The sequence below is a fragment of the Acanthochromis polyacanthus genome, chromosome 9, assembly GCF_021347895.1.
Source record: "Acanthochromis polyacanthus isolate Apoly-LR-REF ecotype Palm Island chromosome 9, KAUST_Apoly_ChrSc, whole genome shotgun sequence".
NCBI lineage: Eukaryota > Metazoa > Chordata > Actinopteri > Pomacentridae > Acanthochromis > Acanthochromis polyacanthus.
The window spans coordinates 2961057-2983758 of record NC_067121.1 but is presented as its reverse complement, the minus strand read 5'-3'; the positions used below and the strand labels follow the sequence as shown (position 1 = coordinate 2983758).

The window sequence follows — 22702 nt, the reverse complement described above, 5'->3', positions numbered from 1 at the left end:
GAGTCCAAGACCATTTCTGCTACAGTTCAACTACATTCATTGTCTTTTGACATTGATAGTGTAATGATAATGCCACCTCCATGCCTGATGGTTGGTTCAGTGTTCTTGAGGTTTTAAAAAAAGACTAGCTCAAGTCTGAAACCAGAACAAAACCAAAACAAGTTTTAGAAACCATCTGAAATTAGTTTGAAAAAGGTCAAGCAGCAGCACAAAATCAGAAACAAAACCAAACCTAAACCAGTCCTAAAAGTGTTCAGAACCAGTCAGAGTACAGTCCAAAATCAGCCCTAAACCAAAACTGGAACCAGTTTTAGAAACAGCCCTAAAAAGGTCGAAAACCAGAACCAAAATGAAACCAGAACCAGTCAGAATACAGTTTGAAATCAGTTCTGAAAAAGTCAAAAAACAGTACAAAATCAGGACCAAAACCAAACCTAAACTACTCCTAAAAAGTCTAAGACCAATTCTAAAAGTGCTGTCTCTCTGATATGATACTGCCCCCTCCATGCCTGACGGTACTGCACCAACAGATAAACCAAGAACCGTTCCAGTGACCTCCCATCAGGTTTGGTGTGGTGGACTCACCCACTGCTTCTTCTTGGTCTGGGAGATGAGCTGCTTGTGTTGGGCCACCAGCTTCTTCACCTCCTCCACCAGCTCCTCTTTACATTTCTCCTTCACCTGCTTACATTTACGCTCCATCTCAGCCTGAGCTCCGGTCACCGCCTTGTTGACCGCCTGACGCTTCTCCTCCTCCATCTCCGCTCGCAGCTGCAGACAGATGGAGGTTAGACTGCAGCAACCAGCCTTCGTTTATCATAAAACCAACCACACTTCCTCCTCTGGTCCTGTATCTCCAGGAACTTTATCAATGATCAGAGTTCTACCTTCATACTGGGAATATCTCCAGAGTTCCAGGTCCTTGAAGTCCATGGAGGAGAATGTCGGTAGGTCTACTCTAGAACTTTCTCCAGGAGACGTTCTCCTCTATGGACTTCAAGGACCTGGAACTCTGGAGATATTCACAGTATAAAGGTAGAACTTCCTTCTACGTCAGTTTGGTTCGTTTACATCATTTTGCTTCTTTCTGTGGTTGTTCTGTGTCGTACTTTGGTCCTTTTATGTCTTTACGAGTTCATTTTGAGTCACATTTAAGTGATTGTACATCGTTATGTGGTCATTTCAGTTGTTTTGTGTCACATTACTGCAGACCACATTATTCTATCATCTGGTTTCTGTTAATGTTTTTTAAACCAACTCTGAGCTGTAACTTTAAAACCTTCACAGTCTGAAGGTAAAACTTTGCTCTGTTAAATAAAGTTCCTGCAAGCACAGAACCAGTCAGATGGAGGCTGTGATGGACTCTTCCTGAATCCAGACCGACCTTCTCCAGAGCTTCCCTGACCACCCTCTCCGTCTCCCTCTTGTTGTCGGCCTTCATCATCTCCTTGACGTCGTTGAACACCTTGGTGTACTTCTCGTGGCACATGTTCTGGCAGGCGCCGTCGCTGCTGGTCTGGGTCCCGCGGTGCAGCGTCCTCGGCGACCCTCCGCTCGCCTTCTTGGTCTGCGTCGACACCGACAGCTTCTCCGGCTGCTGGGGCGCCGACGACACGGAGATCTCCTGGCTGGAGCTGACGGCCTCCATCTCCGGCTCCGGGTCCTGAGCAGACAAAGACAGAGAAGGATTAGTTAAAAACAGGACGGCATCCTGAATTACCTCCAGACAGACAGACGCTGTTGGAGGAAGATCTGCCAGGACTCTCTGCTCTGGTCCAGGTGAGATATGATCTATTCTGACTAAGCAGACTAGTCGTCTCCATGTTGGTCTGTAATCTGAATCTGATCTTCTCTCATCTACAACACAAACCAAAGATCAGAGAGAACCCTCAGAGCTGGTGCTGGCATGAACTGCTGCTCTGTCGGTGTCACTTCTCCTGATATCAGTAAACCTTCCTCTCAGCCTCAATCATCTGATCTCCTTATCCTCTGAACCTCGACAAACTTCCACAACCATCACAACATCATGTCCACATCAACAATCTGTTTTGTCATAACGAGGACGTTTTTTTGTTCTTTTGAAATCATTCACTTTGTTCAAAATTCTAAATAGACTAGTCCACAACTGAAAACTGCCCAAAATGACTCAAAATTTGTCCAGAACGACAGATCTTTGACCCAAATGTCTCGAAAATGGTCCAACATGTCTCAGTTTGTCCAAATTTACTGAAAAATGGTCCAAAATGACTTTACATTTATGTCAAAATCTTGAAAAGTGTCCCGTTCCTGTGTCCAGATTTATCACTTTAGAGACGGAGGAGAATGTCCCCTGTAGAAAGTTCTAGAGTAGGTCTACTCTAGAACTTTCTCCAGTGGTCGGTAGGTGTACTCTAGAACTGTCTACAGTGGTCAGTAGGTCTACTCTAGAACTTCGTTTAGAGATTCAGGGGGACAAGGACAAAACAGCGAATACAGATAGAGATACTGATTCAACTGGTCAAAAATGACTTCAACTGTCCAAAACATCTGAAAACCTGTTCAAAGTGAGTGACATTTGAACAAAATGGCTGGAAAATGTTCTAAAATGACTCAGTTTGTTCAAAATTATTAATACAACAGTCTACAACTGAAAAATTGTCCAGAATTACTGCAAAATGGTCTAAAATGACTCAAAATTTGTCCAAACTAGTCAAACATTTGTCCAGAATGACACAAATTTGACCCAAAACACTCAAATGTTCTGAAATTACTCATAGTTTGTCCAAATTTACTCAAAAATTGTCCAAAATGACTGAAATTTGTTCATAATGACATTAAATTTATGGGAAATTCTTGAAAACTGTAGAGTTCTTGGGATTTATCACTTTTTAATGGACTTTTTCCATCATTTCTGAGCCTCAGAACTTCATCAGTCCAGCAGATAGAACCATGACATTTAGGAGGAGAAACATTTTTTGGAAAATCTTTAAGTAATTTTCAATGTTATTTTCATCATGGACACATTCAAGTCATTTTCAACAAATTTGTGTACATTTTTAAAAAAGGTTTTAGTCATTTTCAATGGAGTCATTTTTGTGTGGTTTTGTACACTTTTGTGCCATTTTGAACATATTTTAAGTGATTTTGGCCACTTTGTCCTCTAAAGACTGAATCTGTTGATCATCACACGTTCACCAACGCAAATGCTGGTGAAAAAGAGTGCAAAAGAGTGCTCTCTCCTTCTTCCACTGAGGACAGACGCTTTAATGAACAGGCTAAATAAACTGCCTTCGTTGAACCATCATGCCTTTTTTCATGGACTTCAGAAAAAGCAGCAGAACATTAAACCTTTGAGAGCTTCTTCCCTGCAGGTTACTTGTGGTTCTGCTGGATTTTAACATCTGAACCACTGAGGCTCTTTCAGCTTCACTGGATCCACATTTTATTTTCTGGTTGTAACTTCAGTCTGACGGTTGAACTTACGCTGACTTCCTCTTTGGGCTCCACAATCGGAGTCCGGCGGCTCTTCTTGGCTTTAGGCTCCTGGCTTCCTTTGAGCTGCAGGAAAAACAACAAGAAATCAGGTTTTCTTCTGTCAGTCTGGATGGAAATATGTAGAAGTCAAACAAACAGAAAAGCACACATGATCTTGTTGTCTTGACCCGTTTCTAAACTGAGCTGGTGACGCCTGCATGAACTGCTGCTCTGTCGGTGTCACTTCTCCTTCCTCTCAGCCTAAATCAACTGATCTCCTCATCCTCTCTGAACTTCCACAACATCTGTACATGATGTCCACCTGACTGGAACCCTAAACCTACATTCTTCTATTAGTTTTTAATTAGTATTTGTTTTTATTTTAAATTACTAAAAAGTCCAGTGATGGGTTACTGCAGATCTTCTTGTAATCTTCTTTATAATCTCAAGTGTCCTAACGGTCCATAATTCTTAACCCTCGTGTCCTGCAGGTCAAATTGATCCGTTTTAAAGTTTGAAAATCTGGGCAAAATGTATATTTTCACAGTGAAACTTCTGATGTCCACATTTTAACATTTTGGGGAAATCTTTGAAGATTTTTGGTGGAAAAAAAGAAATGTTAAAAATGTTTCTTAAGAACATTCACCAAAAAAAAAAAAAAAAAGCCTAGCCGTGCTAAACAACCCACAGCAACGAATTTAATTCTCTGCCAGGGTGGGTCTAGTTACCCTCCATAAGGCTCGAGGTTGGATGCTCCTAAAACTGGCCGGACCAATCACCATGAAGTGTAGAGTCAGAAGGCGGGCGTAACTAAGTGACGACAGAGGCGTGACGATTCTGACAGAAACAACCGGCGCACAATAAACGGTTATCTTTGGACTCGACTTTGGCCACAGCCCTTAAAGATTTGAAGCTAAAATTCAACTTGAAAGATAAACAAAGGACGGCACTGAAGTGTTTCATTGAGAAGAAAGACGTATTTGGACTTATGCCGACGGGATATGGCAAATCCTTAATATACCAGTTGGCTCCGCTGGTTGTGAAGCTAATGGGACTTAGCCACAATCCGCCGGCGCTCTAGGAACTACGTCAGCCTATTCGTTGTGCTGATTGGTTGTATACCTACCCAATTGCTGCAGAGAGATTTGATAGACAACCTTTTAGCCCGCCTCCCTCCCTGTTGAGCGTTCCTAGACCCTTGTGTCTTAAGAGCTGGGTCTAGCGCGGCTAGGTTAGGATTTTGGTTGATTTTTTGGTGAATGTTCTTAAGAAACCATTACAAGTTTTACTGATATATATATGGAATCACTTTAGATATTTTTAGGACTTTTTGGAAACTTTTTATGCATTTTTTGAAAATATTTAAAAGATTTTTCTTGCCACATTTGGGGGATTTTAAAAAAAATGAACTTAGAAGGCAATTTTTTAAAGAATTTATGGAATTTTTATCCTAACGATGTTGGAAACTTCCAGAAATTTGGGAAATTGTTTTGCTGAATTTTTGGATTTTTCAGACAAGGAAAGAACATTTTTCGGTGGCCGTAAATGAGGACAACCGGAGGGTTAACACAGCCCCAGTTTTCAGCTGGAATGAGATTTCTTGTAACTACGAATCTTTTAAAGCCCAAAAAACAAACAAAATAAATCCCATTTTGCAGAAACACAGAATGAAACCCTACAGATCAAATTAAGTTCTACATCCAGCAGAAAGAGACAGAAACTTCCGTCCTGTTCTTCACACGGCTCCAAACTCAGATTCATTCATGCATCAATATCTATCATCTGTTAAAAATAAATGATTGACTCTAAAAGGCCACAAGTGACCCTGAAACTGATCCTCACTAATAAATGATGCTGCAGTTCCTCCAGCAGGCGGCGCCGTGTGATGGATTCTAACTGGACTGAATGTGGACCTGCTCCAGGACATGGACCTGGACTTGGACTCGGACGTGGGCCTGGACTAGGACGTGGACCTGGACTAGGACGTGGGCCTGCTCTAGGACGTGGATGCGGACCTGGATGTGGACCTGCACTAGGATGTGGACCTGGAGTAGGACGTGGACCTGGACCAGGACGTGGACCTGGACCTGGACTAGGATGTGGACCTGGACTAGGACGTGGACCTGGACCAGGACCTGGACCAGGACCAGGACGTGGACGTGGACTAGGACGTGGACCTGGACTAGGATGTGGACTAGGACGTGGACCTGGACTAGGATGTGGACCTGGACCAGGACTTGGACTAGGATGTGGACCTGGACCAGGACATGGACTAGGATGTGGACCTGGACCAGGACTTGGACTAGGATGTGGACCTGGACCAGGACATGGACTAGGATGTGGACCTGGACCAGGACATGGACCTGGACCAGGACGTGGACATGGACTAGGATGTGGACCTGGACCAGGACGTGGACCTGGACCAGGACGTGGACCTGGACCAGGATGTGGACCTGGACCAGGATGTGGACCTGGACCTGGACTAGGATGTGGACCTGGACCAGGACTTGGACTAGGATGTGGACCTGGACCAGGACATGGACTAGGACGTGGACCTGGACTAGGACGTGGGCCTGCTCTAGGACGTGGATGCGGACCTGGATGTGGACCTGCACTAGGATGTGGACCTGGAGTAGGACGTGGACCTGGACCAGGACGTGGACCTGAACCTGGACTAGGATGTGGACCTGGACTAGGACGTGGACCTGGACCAGGACGTGGACCTGGACCAGGACGTGGACGTGGACTAGGACGTGGACCTGGACTAGGATGTGGACCTGGACTAGGATGTGGACTAGGACGTGGACCTGGACTAGGATGTGGACTAGGACGTGGACCTGGACTAGGATGTGGACCTGGACTAGGATGTGGACCTGGACCAGGACCTGGACTAGGATGTGGACCTGGACCAGGACTTGGACTAGGATGTGGACCTGGACCAGGACATGGACTAGGATGTGGACCTGGACCAGGACATGGACCTGGACATGGACTAGGATGTGGACCTGGACCAGGACGTGGACCTGGACCAGGACGTGGACCTGGACCAGGATGTGGACCTGGACCAGGATGTGGACCTGGACCAGGATGTGGACCTGGACCTGGACTAGGATGTGGACCTGGACCAGGACTTGGACTAGGATGTGGACCTGGACCAGGATGTGGACCTGGACCAGGACATGGACTAGGATGTGGACCTGGACCAGGACTTGGACTAGGATGTGGACCTGGACCAGGACATGGACTAGGATGTGGACCTGGACCAGGACATGGACCTGGACCAGGACGTGGACATGGACCAGGACGTGGACCTGGACCAGGACGTGGACCTGGACCAGGATGTGGACCTGGACCAGGGACTTGGACTAGGATGTGGACCTGGACCAGGACATGGACTAGGATGTGGACCTGGACCAGGACATGGACTAGGATGTGGACCTGGACCAGGACATGGACCTGGACCAGGACATGGACTAGGATGTGGACCTGGACCAGGATGTGGACCTGGACCAGGATGTGGACCTAGACCAGGACTAGGATGTGGACCTGGACCAGGACATGGACCTGGACCAGGACATGGACTAGGATGTGGACCTGGACCAGGACGTGGACCTGGACCAGGATGTGGACCTGGACCTGGACTAGGATGTGGACCTGGACCAGGACTTGGACTAGGATGTGGACCTGGACCAGGACATGGACTAGGATGTGGACCTGGACCAGGACATGGACCTGGACCAGGACATGGACTAGGATGTGGACCTGGACCAGGATGTGGACCTGGACCAGGATGTGGACCTGGACCAGGATGTGGACCTGGACTAGGATGTGGACCTGGACCAGGACGTGGACCTGGACTAGGATGTGGACCTGGATGTGGACCTGGACTAGGATGTGGACCTGGACTAGGACGAGGATGTGGACCTGGACCAGGACATGGACTAGGATGTGGACCTGGACCAGGATGTGGACCTGGACCAGGACATGGACTAGGATGTGGACCTGGACCAGGACGTGGACCTGGACTAGGATGTGGACCTGGACCAGGACATGGACTAGGATGTGGACCTGGAGTAGGATGTGGACCTGGACTAGGATGTGGACCTGGACCAGGACCTGGACTAGCACGTGGACCTGGACTAGTTTAAATCTTCTGATCTGGTTTAAAGTTCAGCTCCTTCAACATCTTGTAAACTGAAACGGGTTTGTTATTTAAACCTGCAGCCTGAAAGAAGGTAAAAAGTTTGAGAAGAAAGCCGCTGAGATGTTCTCAGCTGGTCCAGGTATTAACAGGACTTCACTGATGAATCATTAGTCAGAGGTCTGAACGTCGTCTAGGTGGAGTTAGACCTGATGCAGACTTACATGGCGGACCTGCTCGTTGCTGGTGGACGAGATGCTGGACTCGGCTTCGTCGGTCCGCTCCAGCCTCTCCATCCTGCTGCTGCCCTCCTCCTGCTGGCTCTGGTTCTGGTTCTGGTTCTGCTGGAGCATCTGGCTGCCGTCCTCCATCTTGGTCTTCCAGAAGCGTCCCTCCCTCAGGAAGCGCTGGTAGACTTCCAGCTCCTCGCAGGCCTTCTTCCAGCCGTTGCTCCTCTTCACCTGCAGCTGCTGGACGCTCACCTTGATGTCCTGGATGTTGTCTGACGGGATCCAGGCTCTAAACGAAACAGGAACCACTGAGAGGGTTCTTCTAGAGTTCTGAGCATCCACACAGGTTCTCCACACCCAGACTGTCTCTGTGTGAGGCAACAGAATCTAAACCTCAGAGTTTACTGTAACTCAGACTTTCTGCCTCAGACTCACATTAAAGGGGAAGTTAAACTCATCATGTGACTCTTCTGCAGTAAACGGACCAATCACGTTCCTCCTTCAGTCAGAGGGTTGTATTAATGGAGAACAACGAGGAACAGAAACGTTTATGAGGGTTAAAAGCTGCTACTCATGCTGGACACAAACGCTGATAGAAGTGGTAAGAAACTTCCCCTCAAGAATCAATAAAGCATTTCTAATTCTGATGAATGGATTTTATTGATCAAAGCAGCTGATTATTGACAGATGGAGACCTAACTCAGTAGCATCAGTTACCATGGAGATCTAGTTGTACATCATCAGTTACCATGGAGACCGAAGTCCACAGCATCAGTAAACAACATTCTACATCTTGCTGACTCATGAGGTGGAGCTGACCTCTGGTGCTGGTGTCCAAAGAAGCGGACGTCCACCTGGTTGTCCTCCCTTTGGAGCACCTTGGCCGGCCAGTAGCCGAAGCCCTTCATCTTGGCCCAGACCAGGTCGTGGCTGGGACTCTGGAGACACAGAAGATCAGATGTTTGGTCAACATGTCAGTGTTTGATCAGCTGATTCAGTACGACTGTCTGCAAAGCTCTGTGGAACATCTGCTGGAACATCTGCACCATTGAACATCAACCGTTAGAAAGGTTTCCAGATGTGGACGTGGTGGACATTAAAGCCGAGAGACGTCATCTACCAGCTCATTATTTTACTCATAATCATCTTCAGTTTCCTGAAACTACTAAACTCTGGTTCCTCTCATGTCCTGCTCAGTTTTTTGTCTCACTTCATGTTTTACAGTTCAACATCTGGATTCTATCATTTTGTCTCTCATTTGGATCCGTTTCTGTCTTTTGTCGTTTTCTGTGACATTTCAGGTCTTTTTGGGGCAGTTTTGTCTCCTTTCTGTTGTTTCACGTCTCAGTTTTGTCACTTTGTGTCTTGTTTTTCTTGTTTTGCTTCATTTTGTCCTCTTTTTTTTTTTGGCATTCTGTGTCTTGTTTGTGTCATTTTTTGGTGTGTTGTCCCATTTGTGTCATCTTGTTTTATTGCATTGTGTCTCATTTCTAATTTGTATTGTGTCTTGCTTCTGTTGCTGTTTTGTGTTTTGCCTTTTTTGGTCTTGTTATTGTCACCTGGGTCGTTTGATTATGTTTTTTTGTGTCTCATTTTTACATTTTGTGTCTATCTTTGCGGTCCTGTAGATGTTTTTCTATCTCCATGTCTCCAGACTTTTCTTGCTCCTCTGTTCACTGTTTCTGCTGCATTTATTTTACTCATCCAGGAGCCATTCTGCACAGATTTATGCCATTCTAGACCGTATTAAGTTGTTTTTACACAAATTTATGTCATTTTGGAGACATTTTGAAGCATTTAGATGTTTTTTAAACAGCTGCTGGCAGGTTTGTGCCATTTTTGCATCATTTAAAGTGACTTAATGTCATGTCAGACAGTTTTTGATTCATTTTTGTCAATTTTGGACAAATTTGTGTGATTTTGAATATAACTAATTCCAGCAGTAGAAGATGTGTCACCATGCTGGATGAATCTCCAGCTACTCTCAGCTTCATGTTTCCACCAAAGAAAGCAGGTGTTTTCAGAACCTGGTAGAAATGCTGTTGGACAGATCTTTTAACAGAGACATGAAGAGTAAAGTAACTGAGGATTTTAAGGTGACAGATGTTAGCTCAGGCTGATAATCCCACAGCTCTCTTAGATAAACGGTCTGAACATCAGAGGGTCAAATCAGAGAAACAACAGTCAGAAATCCAGTTTGTACTCACACAGGGGTAACAGAACCAGTTGTCGGGTCGAGCGTTTGACAGGTAGAAACAATTCTTACACAGCAGCAGCTCGTTCAGCTGGAAGACAGAAGGACAGACTTATCAGAACACAACTCAGATTCAGGAGGTTTTTATCCTGAAAGCTGGAGACATAAGCGTCGTACCTCGTGACACGTGTCGCTGAAGAGCAGCCGAGCGATCTCCGCCTGGTCGCTGTGGACTGGAACAGAGGAAAAACTAAAACCGTCAGACATCAGAAACACGCTGAGACACGACTGTAGGACTGAGTTAATCAAGATAAAAATCAGGTGGAGCAGCAGCTTTAGAAACACGACCAGAAGAGGAACAGTTTTTAACCATCAAACCCTTAATGAAACGGTATTTTAACAGATATTTAACCGTCACACGGAGCCTAACCCTTTATAAAACGGTGTTTTAACGGACATTTAACCGTCACACGGGGCCTAACCCTTCATGAAACGGTATTTTAACGGATATTTAACCGTCACACGGGGCCTAACCCTTCATAAAACGGTGTTTTAACGGATATTTAACCGTCACACGGGGCCTAACCCTTCATAAAACGGTATTTTAACGGACATTTAACCGTCACACGGGGCCTAACCCTTCATAAAACGGTGTTTTAACGGATATTTAACCGTCACACGGAGCCTAACCCTTTATAAAACGGTATTTTAACGGACATTTAACCGTCACACGGAGCCTAACCCTTTATAAAACGGTATTTTAACGGACATTTAACCGTCACACGGGGCCTAACCCTTTATGAAACGGTATTTTAACGGACATTTAACCGTCACACGGGGCCTAACCCTTCATGAAACGGTGTTTTAACGGACATTTAACCGTCACACGGGGCCTAACCCTTCATGAAACGGTATTTTAACGGACATTTAACCGTCACACGGGGCCTAACCCTTCATGAAACGGTATTTTAACGGACATTTAACCGTCACACGGGGCCTAACCCTTCATGAAACGGTATTTTAACGGACATTTAACCGTCACACGGGGCCTAACCCTTCATGAAACGGTATTTTAACGGACATTTAACCGTCACACGGAGCCTAACCCTTCATGAAACGGTATTTTAACGGACATTTAACCGTCACACGGGGCCTAACCCTTCATGAAACGGTATTTTAACGGATATTTAACCGTCACACGGGGCCTAACCCTTCATGAAACGGTATTTTAACGGACATTTAACCGTCACACGGGGCCTAACCCTTCATGAAACGGTATTTTAACGGACATTTAACCGTCACACGGGGTCTAACCCTTCATGAAACGGTATTTTAACGGACATTTAACCGTCACACGGGGCCTAACCCTTCATAAAACGGTATTTTAACGGACATTTAACCGTCACACGGAGCCTAACCCTTCATGAAACGGTATTTTAACGGACATTTAACCGTCACACGGGGCCTAACCCTTCATGAAACGGTATTTTAACGGACATTTAACCGTCACACGGAGCCTAACCCTTCATGAAACGGTATTTTAACGGACATTTAACCGTCACACGGGGCCTAACCCTTCATGAAACGGTATTTTAACGGATATTTAACCGTCACACGGGGCCTAACCCTTCATGAAACGGTATTTTAACGGACATTTAACCGTCACACGGGGCCTAACCCTTCATGAAACGGTATTTTAACGGACATTTAACCGTCACACGGGGCCTAACCCTTCATGAAACGGTATTTTAACGGACATTTAACCGTCACACGGGGCCTAACCCTTCATGAAACGGTATTTTAACGGACATTTAACCGTCACACGGGGCCTAACCCTTCATGAAACGGTATTTTAACGGACATTTAACCGTCACACGGGGCCTAACCCTTCATGAAACGGTATTTTAACGGACATTTAACCGTCACACGGAGCCTAACCCTTCATGAAACGGTATTTTAACGGACATTTAACCGTCACACGGGGCCTAACCCTTCATAAAACGGTATTTTAACGGACATTTAACCGTCACACGGGGCCTAACCCTTCATAAAACGGTGTTTTAACGGACATTTAACCGTCACACGGGGCCTAACCCTTCATAAAACGGTATTTTAACGGACATTTAACCGTCACACGGGGCCTAACCCTTTATAAAACGGTATTTTAACGGACATTTAACCATCACACGGAGCCTAACCCTTTATAAAGGTCACATTTGTGGAGGTCAACAGGAACATTTTCAGCCTTTTCTAGAAGTAAAACTTATTTCTTTCCTTCAAATCCTCAAGTTTATTTTACTAATCTGTAAATTAACCGAACACTCAGTTAGAAAATGAGCAGAATTTCACATTCCTGATTATTATCTGTATAAATGTAGAGTTTAATGTGTATAAAGGCGAGTAATCCTCACCTCCGTACAGGATGGCAGTGTTGTGGACGATCAGCTGAGTGTCTGCTTTAAACTCCTCAAAGCTTTTATATTTCCCTTCAGACAGATTCTGGCAGAAAAAAAAAAACAGACAGAAATTTGTTAAGAACGGCAGTTTGAAGTTTTAATTCACCAAATGACTCAGAAAAACATTTAAAAAACTTCAGGTAAAACTGATTCTGCTCAACCAGCAACAGCTTTGATCATCTAAAAATCTGATTATTGACAAATTTGAACTGAAAATGTTCAGTTTGCTGTCACAGAGTGAACAAAACAAAGAACATTCACAATGAAGGAGCTGAAATCACATCATTTAGAGAAATTAACACAAAAAGTAAATGTTTACGCTTACATTTACTTTACAAATGACTACATTAATAAATCACAACAGATCCCTATTAATCAATGACTAATCGCTTGTTTGGTCTCCAAAATCTCACATTTCCAGACCCACTCCTATACTCACTGTGTTTTTCTAGATCAAAAACCAGCCCGTCGTTATTGAGCGTTTAAAACAAATAGTTGGGCACTCGGAGGTGTTTCATGAGAGCAGGACTTCAACAAAGGAGTGGAAATGACGTTAAAAATTCAGACACTGAGGTAAGTTTACCTCCTGGATGTTGGTGACGTCCAGAGCAGTGTGGATCAGCCGTCGGTACATGGGATGTTTAGTGTCTTTGCCTTTTTTGTGCAGATCCACAGCCTGGAACGAGATTGAAGAGCCAAAATGAGGAGATTTAAAACCACTTTATGGTGAAGAATGAGACGTAGTGATGAGGAAGGGTCCAAAAAACACAACCACATCTGAGAAGAACCAACCAGAACCTCCTCAGAACATCCGGTTCTTCATCTCCAGTAACTTTATTAATGATCAAACCTTCATACTGGGAATATTTCCAGAGTTCCAGGTCCTTAAAGTCCATAGAGGACACTACCAGAACTCAGGTGTGTTTCTCCTCCTAAATGTCATGGTTCTATCTGCTGGACTGATGAAATTCTGAGGATCAGAAATGATGGAAGAAGTCCATTAAAAAGTGATAAACCTGGACCAACCTCTGTGGACTTCAAGGACCTGGAATGTTCTAAGTGAGACTAAACTTAAAGACTGGAAGCAGGAAAGGAGAACGTCCCCTGGACAAAGTTCTAGAGTAGACCTACCGACAACTGGAGAAAGTTCTAGAGCAGACCTACCGACAACTGGAGAAAGTTCTAGAGCAGACCTACCGACAACTGGAGAAAGTTCGAGAGTAGACCTACCGACAGCTGGAGAAAGTTCGAGAGTAGACCTACCGACAGCTGGAGAAAGTTCTAGAGTAGACCTACTGACACCTGGAGAAAGTTCGAGAGTAGACCTACCGACAGCTGAAGAAAGTTCTAGAGTAGACCTACCGACAGCTGGAGAAAGTTCGAGAGTAGACCTACCGACAGCTGGAGAAAGTTCTAGAGTAGACCTACCGACACCTGGAGAAAGTTCGAGAGTAGACCTACCGACAGCTGGAAAAAGTTCGAGAGTAGACCTACCGACAGCTGAAGAAAGTTCTAGAGTAGACCTACCAACAACCAGAGAAAGTTCTAGAGTAGACCTACCGACAACCGGAGAAAGTTCTAGAGTAGACCTACCGACAGCTGGAGAAAGTTCTAGAGTAGACCTACCGACAGCTGGAGAAAGAGGTAGATCTGCTTGAGAATTTTCTACGGTTGTCAGTAGGTCTACTCTAGAATTTTCTCCAGGGGACATTCTCTATGGACTTGAAACTCTGGAAATATTCCCAGGATGAAGGTAGAACTTTGACCATTAATAAAGTTACTGGAGGAGGAACTTTAGGAAGATCTGGTTGACTCTCTGGACTCTTCTCTGTTCTAATGACAGAAAGAAGCAAAACTTCTAGATAAACTCCAGTTTTATCAGAGTGAAGCGACCCTCACCCTCTCCTTCATACGCTGGACGATGAAGCGCAGATATTTACTCATCTCCTGTTTGTTCAGGTTCTTCTTTTTACTCCCCTGAAAGAAACAGAGTTGGGGTCAGACGCTGAAACCAGGAAGCTCCACAGAAACTTTAATTTAATGTTCATCTTCTACAGACAGCAGAGATCTTCTAGTGGTGGAACAGGAACAAGGAAGATGTGCACAGTTTTGGTTGTTTGGTGTCTCAATTTTGTTCTTCTGTGTCTCCCCTTTGTTATTCTGTGTCTCGTTATTGCCATCTTGTGTCTCGTTATTGCCATTTTGTGTCTCGTTATTGCCATTTTGTGTCTCAACTTCGTGGTTTTGTCTCATTTTTCTTGTCTTGTGTCTCTTTGTTGTTTTGTGTCTCCTTGTGTGTGCTTTTTTCTGGGTAGTTTTGTGTTTCTTGGTGTTTTTCTCAGTAGATTTGTGTCTTTGTTTTTTCTCAGTACTTTTGTGTCTCTTGGTGGGTTTTTCTGGGTAGTTTCGTGTCTCTTGGTGGTTTTTCAGAATATTTTTGTGCATCTTTAGTGTTGCTTAATCAGTTTGACATGCTGTTAGTTAAATGTGTTCACAGGTGTGTTCCTCTAAAATGATGTTTTCATCCTGGATGCTGCTGAACTTTTGTCCAGGGTTTGATGGGACCATCCAGTCAACCTGCTGATTAAATCATTAGAGGCGGACCACCTACCCTGCAGGCCACACACTGCCAGTGGGAGCCTCCATCTCGGGGCTTACACTCCTCCGACAGACACTTGAGGTGATAGACCCGGAAGCAGTTGTCGCAGGTGATGACGTCGCCGGGCAGGTGACACTCGAAGCAGTACCAGTCGTGGCTCTCAGCCTCCCAGTCCTGCAGTCGAGACACAGCAGAGACAAGTCTGGGTGACCCCCCCCTCCAACCCGCCTCCACAGCAGGGGAGGAAACCTTCAGTCTGTCCTCCTCTAGAGGACCACAGATCTGTGGTGCTACCGGCTCTAACGGTTGTCTCCGACTTAAGGAGATTTCACTCTAAACTTTTTCCTCACAGGAAACACACAGAAGAGATTAAAACCTGAAATAAAAACATTTTTTCTCTATGCTACAACCCAATAAACCCTGCTAGAGCAAAGACAAACATTTGTATAAAAAAAAAAAAAAAATCAACCAAATCTGACAAAACCTACAACCAGAACCTCCTCAAAACATCTGGTTCTTCATCTCTAGAAACTTTATCAACGATCAGAGTTCTACCTTCATGCTGGGAAAATTTCCAGAGTTCCAGATCCTTGAAGTCCATAGATGAGGGTCCACATTTATCACTTTTTAATTGACTTCTTCCATCATTTCTGAGCCTCAGAACTTCATTGGTCCCACAGATAGAACCATGACATTTAGGAGAAGACATCTTAGTTGTGGAAAACATCAACGTCACTTTGGACAATCTTTGGGTAATTTTAAACATGTCCTTGTCTTTCTAGACTCAGAAGATCTCCTAAATGCCCTGGTTCTATCTGCTGGACTGATGAAGTTCTGAGGCTCAGAAATGATGGAAAAACTCCATTAAAAAGTGATAAATGTGGACCCACCTCTCTGGACTTCAAGGACCTGGAACTCTGGAGATATTCACAGGATGAAGGTTTGACCATTAATAAAGTTACTGCAGATAGAAAATATTCAGTCTCTGACTTAATCTAATGAAATGATCACTCTTAATAAATTCCATCTCAGCTGACTGAATACTTCCAGATCTGATAGAGCGACTGGAATATTTAGGAACTCTCCAGGACTGAAACTCCTCAGAACTAAACTTCTCTCGATGTAAACGTCCAGCCATGAAGCTCAGGTCATCAACTCTGTGGACGGAAACATCTCCCCTTCCAGAAAAACCCAGGAAGACACCAAGCTTCTGTTCTCTGGTGAAGCAGAAACACTGAGATCCTCCAGACGTGAATCCAAACAGGTCAGTTCCATCCTCAGTCTGATCCTGAATCAAACATCTACATCTCCAGCTGTTAAAACCATCTAAGGGCCAACGGTGTGATTCATGGCTTCATGTGACGGCTGAATAAATGTCAGGCACACTTCTGTGTTTGCTGAAGAACATCAGACAATAACCGGCCTTTAGAGACACATTCAGCTTTAACTGACGGAAACACATTCACAAAGAAGACTGGTTTCCATAAGAGGCTTGGACTCGTCCAGCTCCTCCCACCCACAGTCTGGACCGACTCGGAGGGAGATCAGCCGAGTCGTGACTGAGTGCAGCTCAGTGAAAGCCAGAATGAAGAGATGAAGACCTGTCTCTCTGGATCTCCTCGTTTATAACTGCTTCAAAGGAGAATCCTCCTGGATTTCCTAAATAAAGCGACTCGTCTGTAAACCCTGGGATCTACAGCGCCTCGGGTCAGACGGGTCTGAACCATAGACTGTATATAAAGATGGACGTAGCATCTGGCTCCAAAATTGAAGCCCACCCAGAAGTGTCAAAAACTTGTAACATCACGCCGTCCTCTAGGGTTGGCTCCAAAAAGCTTTTTCTCCATAGACCCCAATTCATTTTTGGAAAAAATAAAATTTGATAGACTGATTTTTTACAGCTCAGGATTTTTTTCCCGTTAGTTTTCATGGTCAAAATCTTCTCAGCGTTGAAACCAACGGGTGACGTCACGGTTAGTTCACGCCTGGTCTGAACACACCCAGGATTCACTCAGACCTTCAGAGGGAGGTTCTGCTGCTCAGAGACTCACTCAAACAGCAGAAGATAGTTTGGTTCTAAAGGAGAAGAAGCTGCATCTTCAGAACCACATTTGCTTTGGATTTACTTTTAACTTAACTCTACTAGTCCACAGACACTGGAAAAAACTGAATTATGTACGGTTCAGGATGAAATTAACCTGGAAAACCCTACAGAATAAATATTTAACACTACAAGTAGGTCAGCAGAAAGTTGTACTTTGACTGGACCAATCCTTTAAAACTACAACTACTCAGACAAAAAGGAGTATTTTAAGTGGAATAAACCTTTAAAACTACAAGTAAGTTGACATTAAGTTGTTTTTTTTGGGGGGTGGAATACAATTCTTGAACTTGTTAGTAAAGTACTGTTTGGGTGGATTAAACCTTAAACACTGTAGGTACTGACCCAGAAAGTCATATTTTGACTGGAATATTGCTTCAAAACTATCAGTATTCTGGGAGGAATAAACCCGTAAAACCACAACTTTTCAGTTACAAAGTACTACTGAAGTAGAATAAACCTTTAAAATCACAAGCAATTGGACACAAGTTTAGTATTTTGAGTAAAATAAACCTCTGAAACTAGAAATACTTGGATAGAGACTAGTATTTTGAGCAGAATAAACCTTTAAAACCATAACTCAGTTACATAGTACTAACTGGATTATAAAAACATTTAAACTACATCGACAGAAAGTAGTACTTTGGGTGGAAAAAAAAAAACCCCCGTTACAAACAAGTTATGGTTCAGAAGTTGTATTCCACCCAAATCATTACTTTCTGTCAATGTACTTGTAGTTTTAAAGGACTGATCCACTCAAAATACGGTTTTGTGTTCAAGTGTACGTAGTTAAACAAGTTGTGATTTTACAGGTTTATTCCACCCAAAACACTATTTTAAGGTTGAAGTTTTCAGAATAAAGGGCTGGCAAACTGAATGAATGCTGTGTTTGTGGATGGTCAGATCCTGTTCATGCTTCAACAGAACCGTTAAAAATAACGGGATCATTTTAGAACCTGATTCAGTCTGATCTGACTCGAGGCTGAGAGTTTAAGACGATTTCTGGAATTTGTTTGTTATTCTGAATATTCCTGAGGGCGACGTCAGCTGGACTGAATCCAGACAATCCTCCGACATCCGAACCCTAACGATACGAACCACAACCCTAACCCCAACAACCCGACAAATCCTACTAAACATAACCCTACCAATCCTACCAGCGCTGAACACAACGAGCGACGGCTAGCCTGAAGAACCACACACATTTCCACGGTTCCATCCACCAAACATGAAGAGAAACAGAAAGTAACGCATGCCAGACAGGAGTAAAGACCACAGCAGAACACACGGTCCTGAGAACTACCACTACCAACACACTACAAACTCACAAATGGGTTATTCCATCCCAACCCATCAGCGGCTCCCATTCACTTCAAACTCTGGATGCTTTAAAATACTATCCGTGAAATTCTACATCAACGTATCAAATACTCTCAGAGATTTTAGGCTGAACTTTTTAAATCACCAATCAGACGTTCAGCAGGTTCATTCTCATTTAAATTTCAGTCTGTTTGATCAACAACATCTCAGGGACTATTAAAGATAAAAACATGAAAGTTTCTCATATTTCTCATCATGTCACTGATTCAGAACCTATAATATTAGACAAATAGATCAGTAATATCAGATTATGGAGGAGCTGAAATATGAAAAACAGTGAATTTGTTGTGAAAAGTTCCAACTTTGGGCTCATTAATAAACCGATAAAGCAGAAGCCAGCTAGGGATATTTTCTGAACCAGATGCAGCTTCACATCACAATAATACTAAACTAAGCATGGAGAACACGTTGATATGAAATGTGGCTCTCAGAAATGAAAGTTATTTAGTTGAACTTTATTAACAGTAAATATAAGAAGCTGTAGCACAAAGACACAAACATTCTGAAAGCTCAGGATTTGTTTTTGACTTTCTGGGATCAAATATGTAATTTTTAGTATTCTACGTTTAGTTTCATGTTACTGTGACCTGCAGCTACCTGTGCTTCAGAAAATATCACTAGTTCACTTCTGCTTTATCAGTTTATTTATCAACGAGCTCAAACATGGAACTTTTCATGACATCTTCAATGTTTTATTCATCTTTCAACTCATCTTTATTAAAGATTATTTGATCTGAATTATAAAACAAATTACATTACACAAATATATTTATAAATGGGGAAATCAGAGATCAAATTATGCGTTTCTGGTGTTTTTAGTGTCTTGAAACTTTCCTAAATTACTAAAAAATGACACTAAATTTGTGAATAAAACTGCACAAAATTGACCTTAAATGACTCAGAACTCGTCCACAAGGACTCAAAGTCCTAAAATAGCAACTAAAATTATATGAAACTTGTTTTTCATATTGATAATTGATCTACTTGTCTGATATTATAGATCCTGGATCAATGACATGGTGAGAAATAAGAGAAATTTTCAGGTTTTCATCTTTAATAGTTCCTCAGATGTTGTTCAGATTCAGGTTTAAACATGAGAAACAAACCTGCAGAAACCTTTTAAATGCTACATTTATCTCAGAAAGCATTTAATACATCAAGTCCAAACTTGCCACGTGCTTGAATAAGTGTCCATGTTTTGTTTCAGTTTGAGGTGAACCGGGAGGCGAGCAGACTAAATCTTTGGGAGGGAATGACCCAGATGCTTGCTACCAACCTGCGGCTCTGCTAGCATTGCTTGTCATCTCACACCAGAGGATAGAAGACTCTGCTTTACAATTGATCTGTGACTCTGTCGGTCTTTGGGCTGAACTAGGTGAGACTGTGTTTTAAATCAAGCAACGGCACACCTGTAGATGAGTAGCGAGCACGTGGTTCGTCAAGGTCACGGATCACTTCCGCAAGAAATGTGGCCGCGTGGACGCAGCGCTGCAACGGACCTTCATGAAGCTTTTTACAGCATCGGGGGGCGTCTGGAGGTGACTTCCTGCTTCCACCTGACTTAAAGGTGCAGCGTCACACGGTGCCGGAGGACTGGATCCTCCTGCACCGACCACAACCAGAACTCTGAGCTTTTCTGCTTCAAAAGGTTCAGTCCAATCCCTGACTGCACTGCATGTGGCCGGACCATTTCTCACAGAATGATGTTAGTCGAGAGGGGGGAAAGATGAGGGGATCAGATGGAGAACAAACCCCGGATTAGAAGAACAAAGCTGCCCTTACCTTGCTTCCCTCGGCTTTCGGCTCCTGTGATTGCAAGTGATTCAGAGAGGAGTGTTTAAAAGTGCTGCAGCGACAAAGACCTGGGCTCCACTGGACACCAGAGTCAGCCATCACAGTGCATGTTCCCTCCAGCTTAACGGACCACAACATTTCAGCTAAAACATATCTGTACATGAGCGTAGACTCAGAAAGAAGACAGGAAACACGCTGCGCTGCCTCACAGTTAGTCCTGAGTTTACTCATTTAAGATCCAAACCAAGCTCTGGAAATTACTTTGGTTGAATTTTAAGAATTTCATGGTTTCAGAGCTGTAATTTTTGTCATTTTAACCTTTGAAAAAAAGCCTGTGAATCCATTTTAAAGATTCAGTGTCTCCAGAATTCAAACTAACAGCCATGAAATGTGGTGAGAACAGACAGAACAGTTTCATCAGAATCACTGAACGGATGCAGCAGAGGATGCAGTTTACATTATTGGATCTTAGAATTGGAAAAAGTGGCAAAATTTTCAAACGACTATGGTATTACGTCTCCATAAAGATCCTGTAAGTGTTTATATCTGGATGGATCCATATTTCCACAGTCTCTGGTCCACATTTCTCCAACTGTTGAGGCTCTAACATCAGTAGAATCTGATGGTTAAAGTTTGACCAGACAAGGTTCCAGTTTCTAGATATTTTTGATTTGAAGTCTGTCCAAAAATTATTCAAAATATGTCCAAAATGATGTCCAAACATGTGCAAAAACGATTAAGGATTTTAAAAAATGGATAAAGTCTGTCCAAAGTAACTCAAAACCGTCCAAAACGACGACAACGAATAACATTTGGTCGAAAATGGAAAAAAAAAGGGAAAATATTCACACCAGCATAGTACAGTGTCTCCATAGAGGTCCTGTTAGTGTATATCTATGGATGGATCCATATTTCTACTAAAATACAGTCTTTAGTCAACATTTCATCAAAGATAATTCAAATTTTGTCTGTATTTACTTCAAACTTGTCCACAATAAGATGAGGTTGGTCCAAAACGACCAAAACTGTCGTCCTGGGGGGACGACAGTTTTGGTTGTCCCCCCAGTTCAGTCATTTGGAAACTACTGTGTTCTCAGCAAAGTTCACGGTTGAAAACAGCTTCACAGGTTGTTGGCTTTCAAGTTGCAAAATAGAAAACCTCCCAGGATTGAAAACATGAAATTTCCAAAATGCAGCCAAAATATCTGACAGAACTCAGTTTTAAACAAACTAGTAAACTCTGAGCTGCTGTTTTTAAAGGATTTACATTTAGTTTCCCCCCCATCATTGTTCTCTCATCAGTCATTTGTGTTTGTCTGCATCTTTTCTGTCTCCTGCATCATCAATGATCTGTGGAGGCTAAAGGCTGAAGCTGTGGGACTACAGTAAACATGTGTCCCTCCATAAAGTGTCCTTTGAGTTAGAGGAGGTAAAAGACACCAGGATTCTCTGCAGAAACCCTGAGACAGCGCTCTGAGCTGCTCCTCACGACTACCAGGGGAAATAAAACGAGGAGAAGACTAAAGCGCTGCAGAGGGCTGTCAGAGTTTCATCGTTTTAAATTGACTAATTACTGAAGAGACGCGTCCCTCTTTATTCTGCATCAACCCTGAATGTGGTGAAACAGTTCGAACTAATCAATCTGCTGGCGTTGTGTTCACACTGGGAGCAACATGTCCAACATCTGAGGACGTCCTCTGATCAGTGGAGCTACCAGGAGACCAACACTGACCCCTCTGTTACTGCTCAGCTTCTTATTCATCATTAAACAGGGAGACGAGGACGGGAGTACATCCTACATCTACAGGTAATATCCAGAGACACAAACGTCCAAATACAGGAAGTCCTCAGCTAACATCTGAGCTCCGTTCCTATGGATTGAAATAAGCTGATTTTCAACTTAAGTCAGAACTCTGGTGAAAACGTAAACAAAGCCGTTCCGTGCATCACGATATCCATCAGTTCTTCATGAATACCAACGACTTTCATGCACGTATGAGTCATTTTACTGGAAGATAACAGAACTACTGGATCTAATAATGCTGATGTTCGTCTGTGTTTCTGTTCATAACGTTTTCTTAAATCTAATTTCACTTCCATGGTGTTTTGCCTTTAACCTTCCTGCTGTCCTCATTTACAGGCAACAAAAAAAAATACCGTTTCCTTGTCTGAAAAAAATCCCAAAATTTATTTTAAAAATTCCCCAAATTTCTGAAAATTTGCAAAATCTTCAGGAAGAAAATTCTAATAATTCTAATAATAATTAAAAGTTTTATTAAAGAAAAAAATCCCCCAAATTTGGAAAGAAAATTCTTGCAAATATTTTCAAAAAACAAGTCAAAATCTTTATAAAA

At 43.3% G+C, this 22702-nt stretch overlaps 1 protein-coding gene across 4 annotated transcripts in view; it reads right to left on the bottom strand.

Annotated features, from left to right (window-relative positions):
* zmynd11 (zinc finger, MYND-type containing 11) overlaps positions 1–22702 on the bottom strand; it is a 43035-nt gene that overhangs the window by 4620 nt on the left and 15713 nt on the right. Inside the window, exons 4-15 of one of the 4 annotated variants that reach the window (XM_051953807.1) lie at positions 20337–20360; positions 15086–15247; positions 14374–14451; positions 13058–13150; positions 12430–12517; positions 10196–10251; positions 10032–10109; positions 8644–8762; positions 7828–8113; positions 3463–3537; positions 1385–1663; positions 586–771 (exon numbers count right to left, since the gene is read on the bottom strand). In XM_051953807.1, coding sequence (XP_051809767.1) covers positions 586–771; positions 1385–1663; positions 3463–3537; positions 7828–8113; positions 8644–8762; positions 10032–10109; positions 10196–10251; positions 12430–12517; positions 13058–13150; positions 14374–14451; positions 15086–15247; positions 20337–20360 — 1524 coding nt within the window. Of the gene's footprint in view, positions 1–585; positions 772–1384; positions 1664–3462; positions 3538–7818; positions 8114–8643; positions 8763–10031; positions 10110–10195; positions 10252–12429; positions 12518–13057; positions 13151–14373; positions 14452–15085; positions 15248–20336; positions 20361–22702 lie in introns of all 4 variants that reach the window. The other 3 variants (XM_022204768.2, XM_051953808.1, XM_022204769.2) reach the window with 3 other exon arrangements.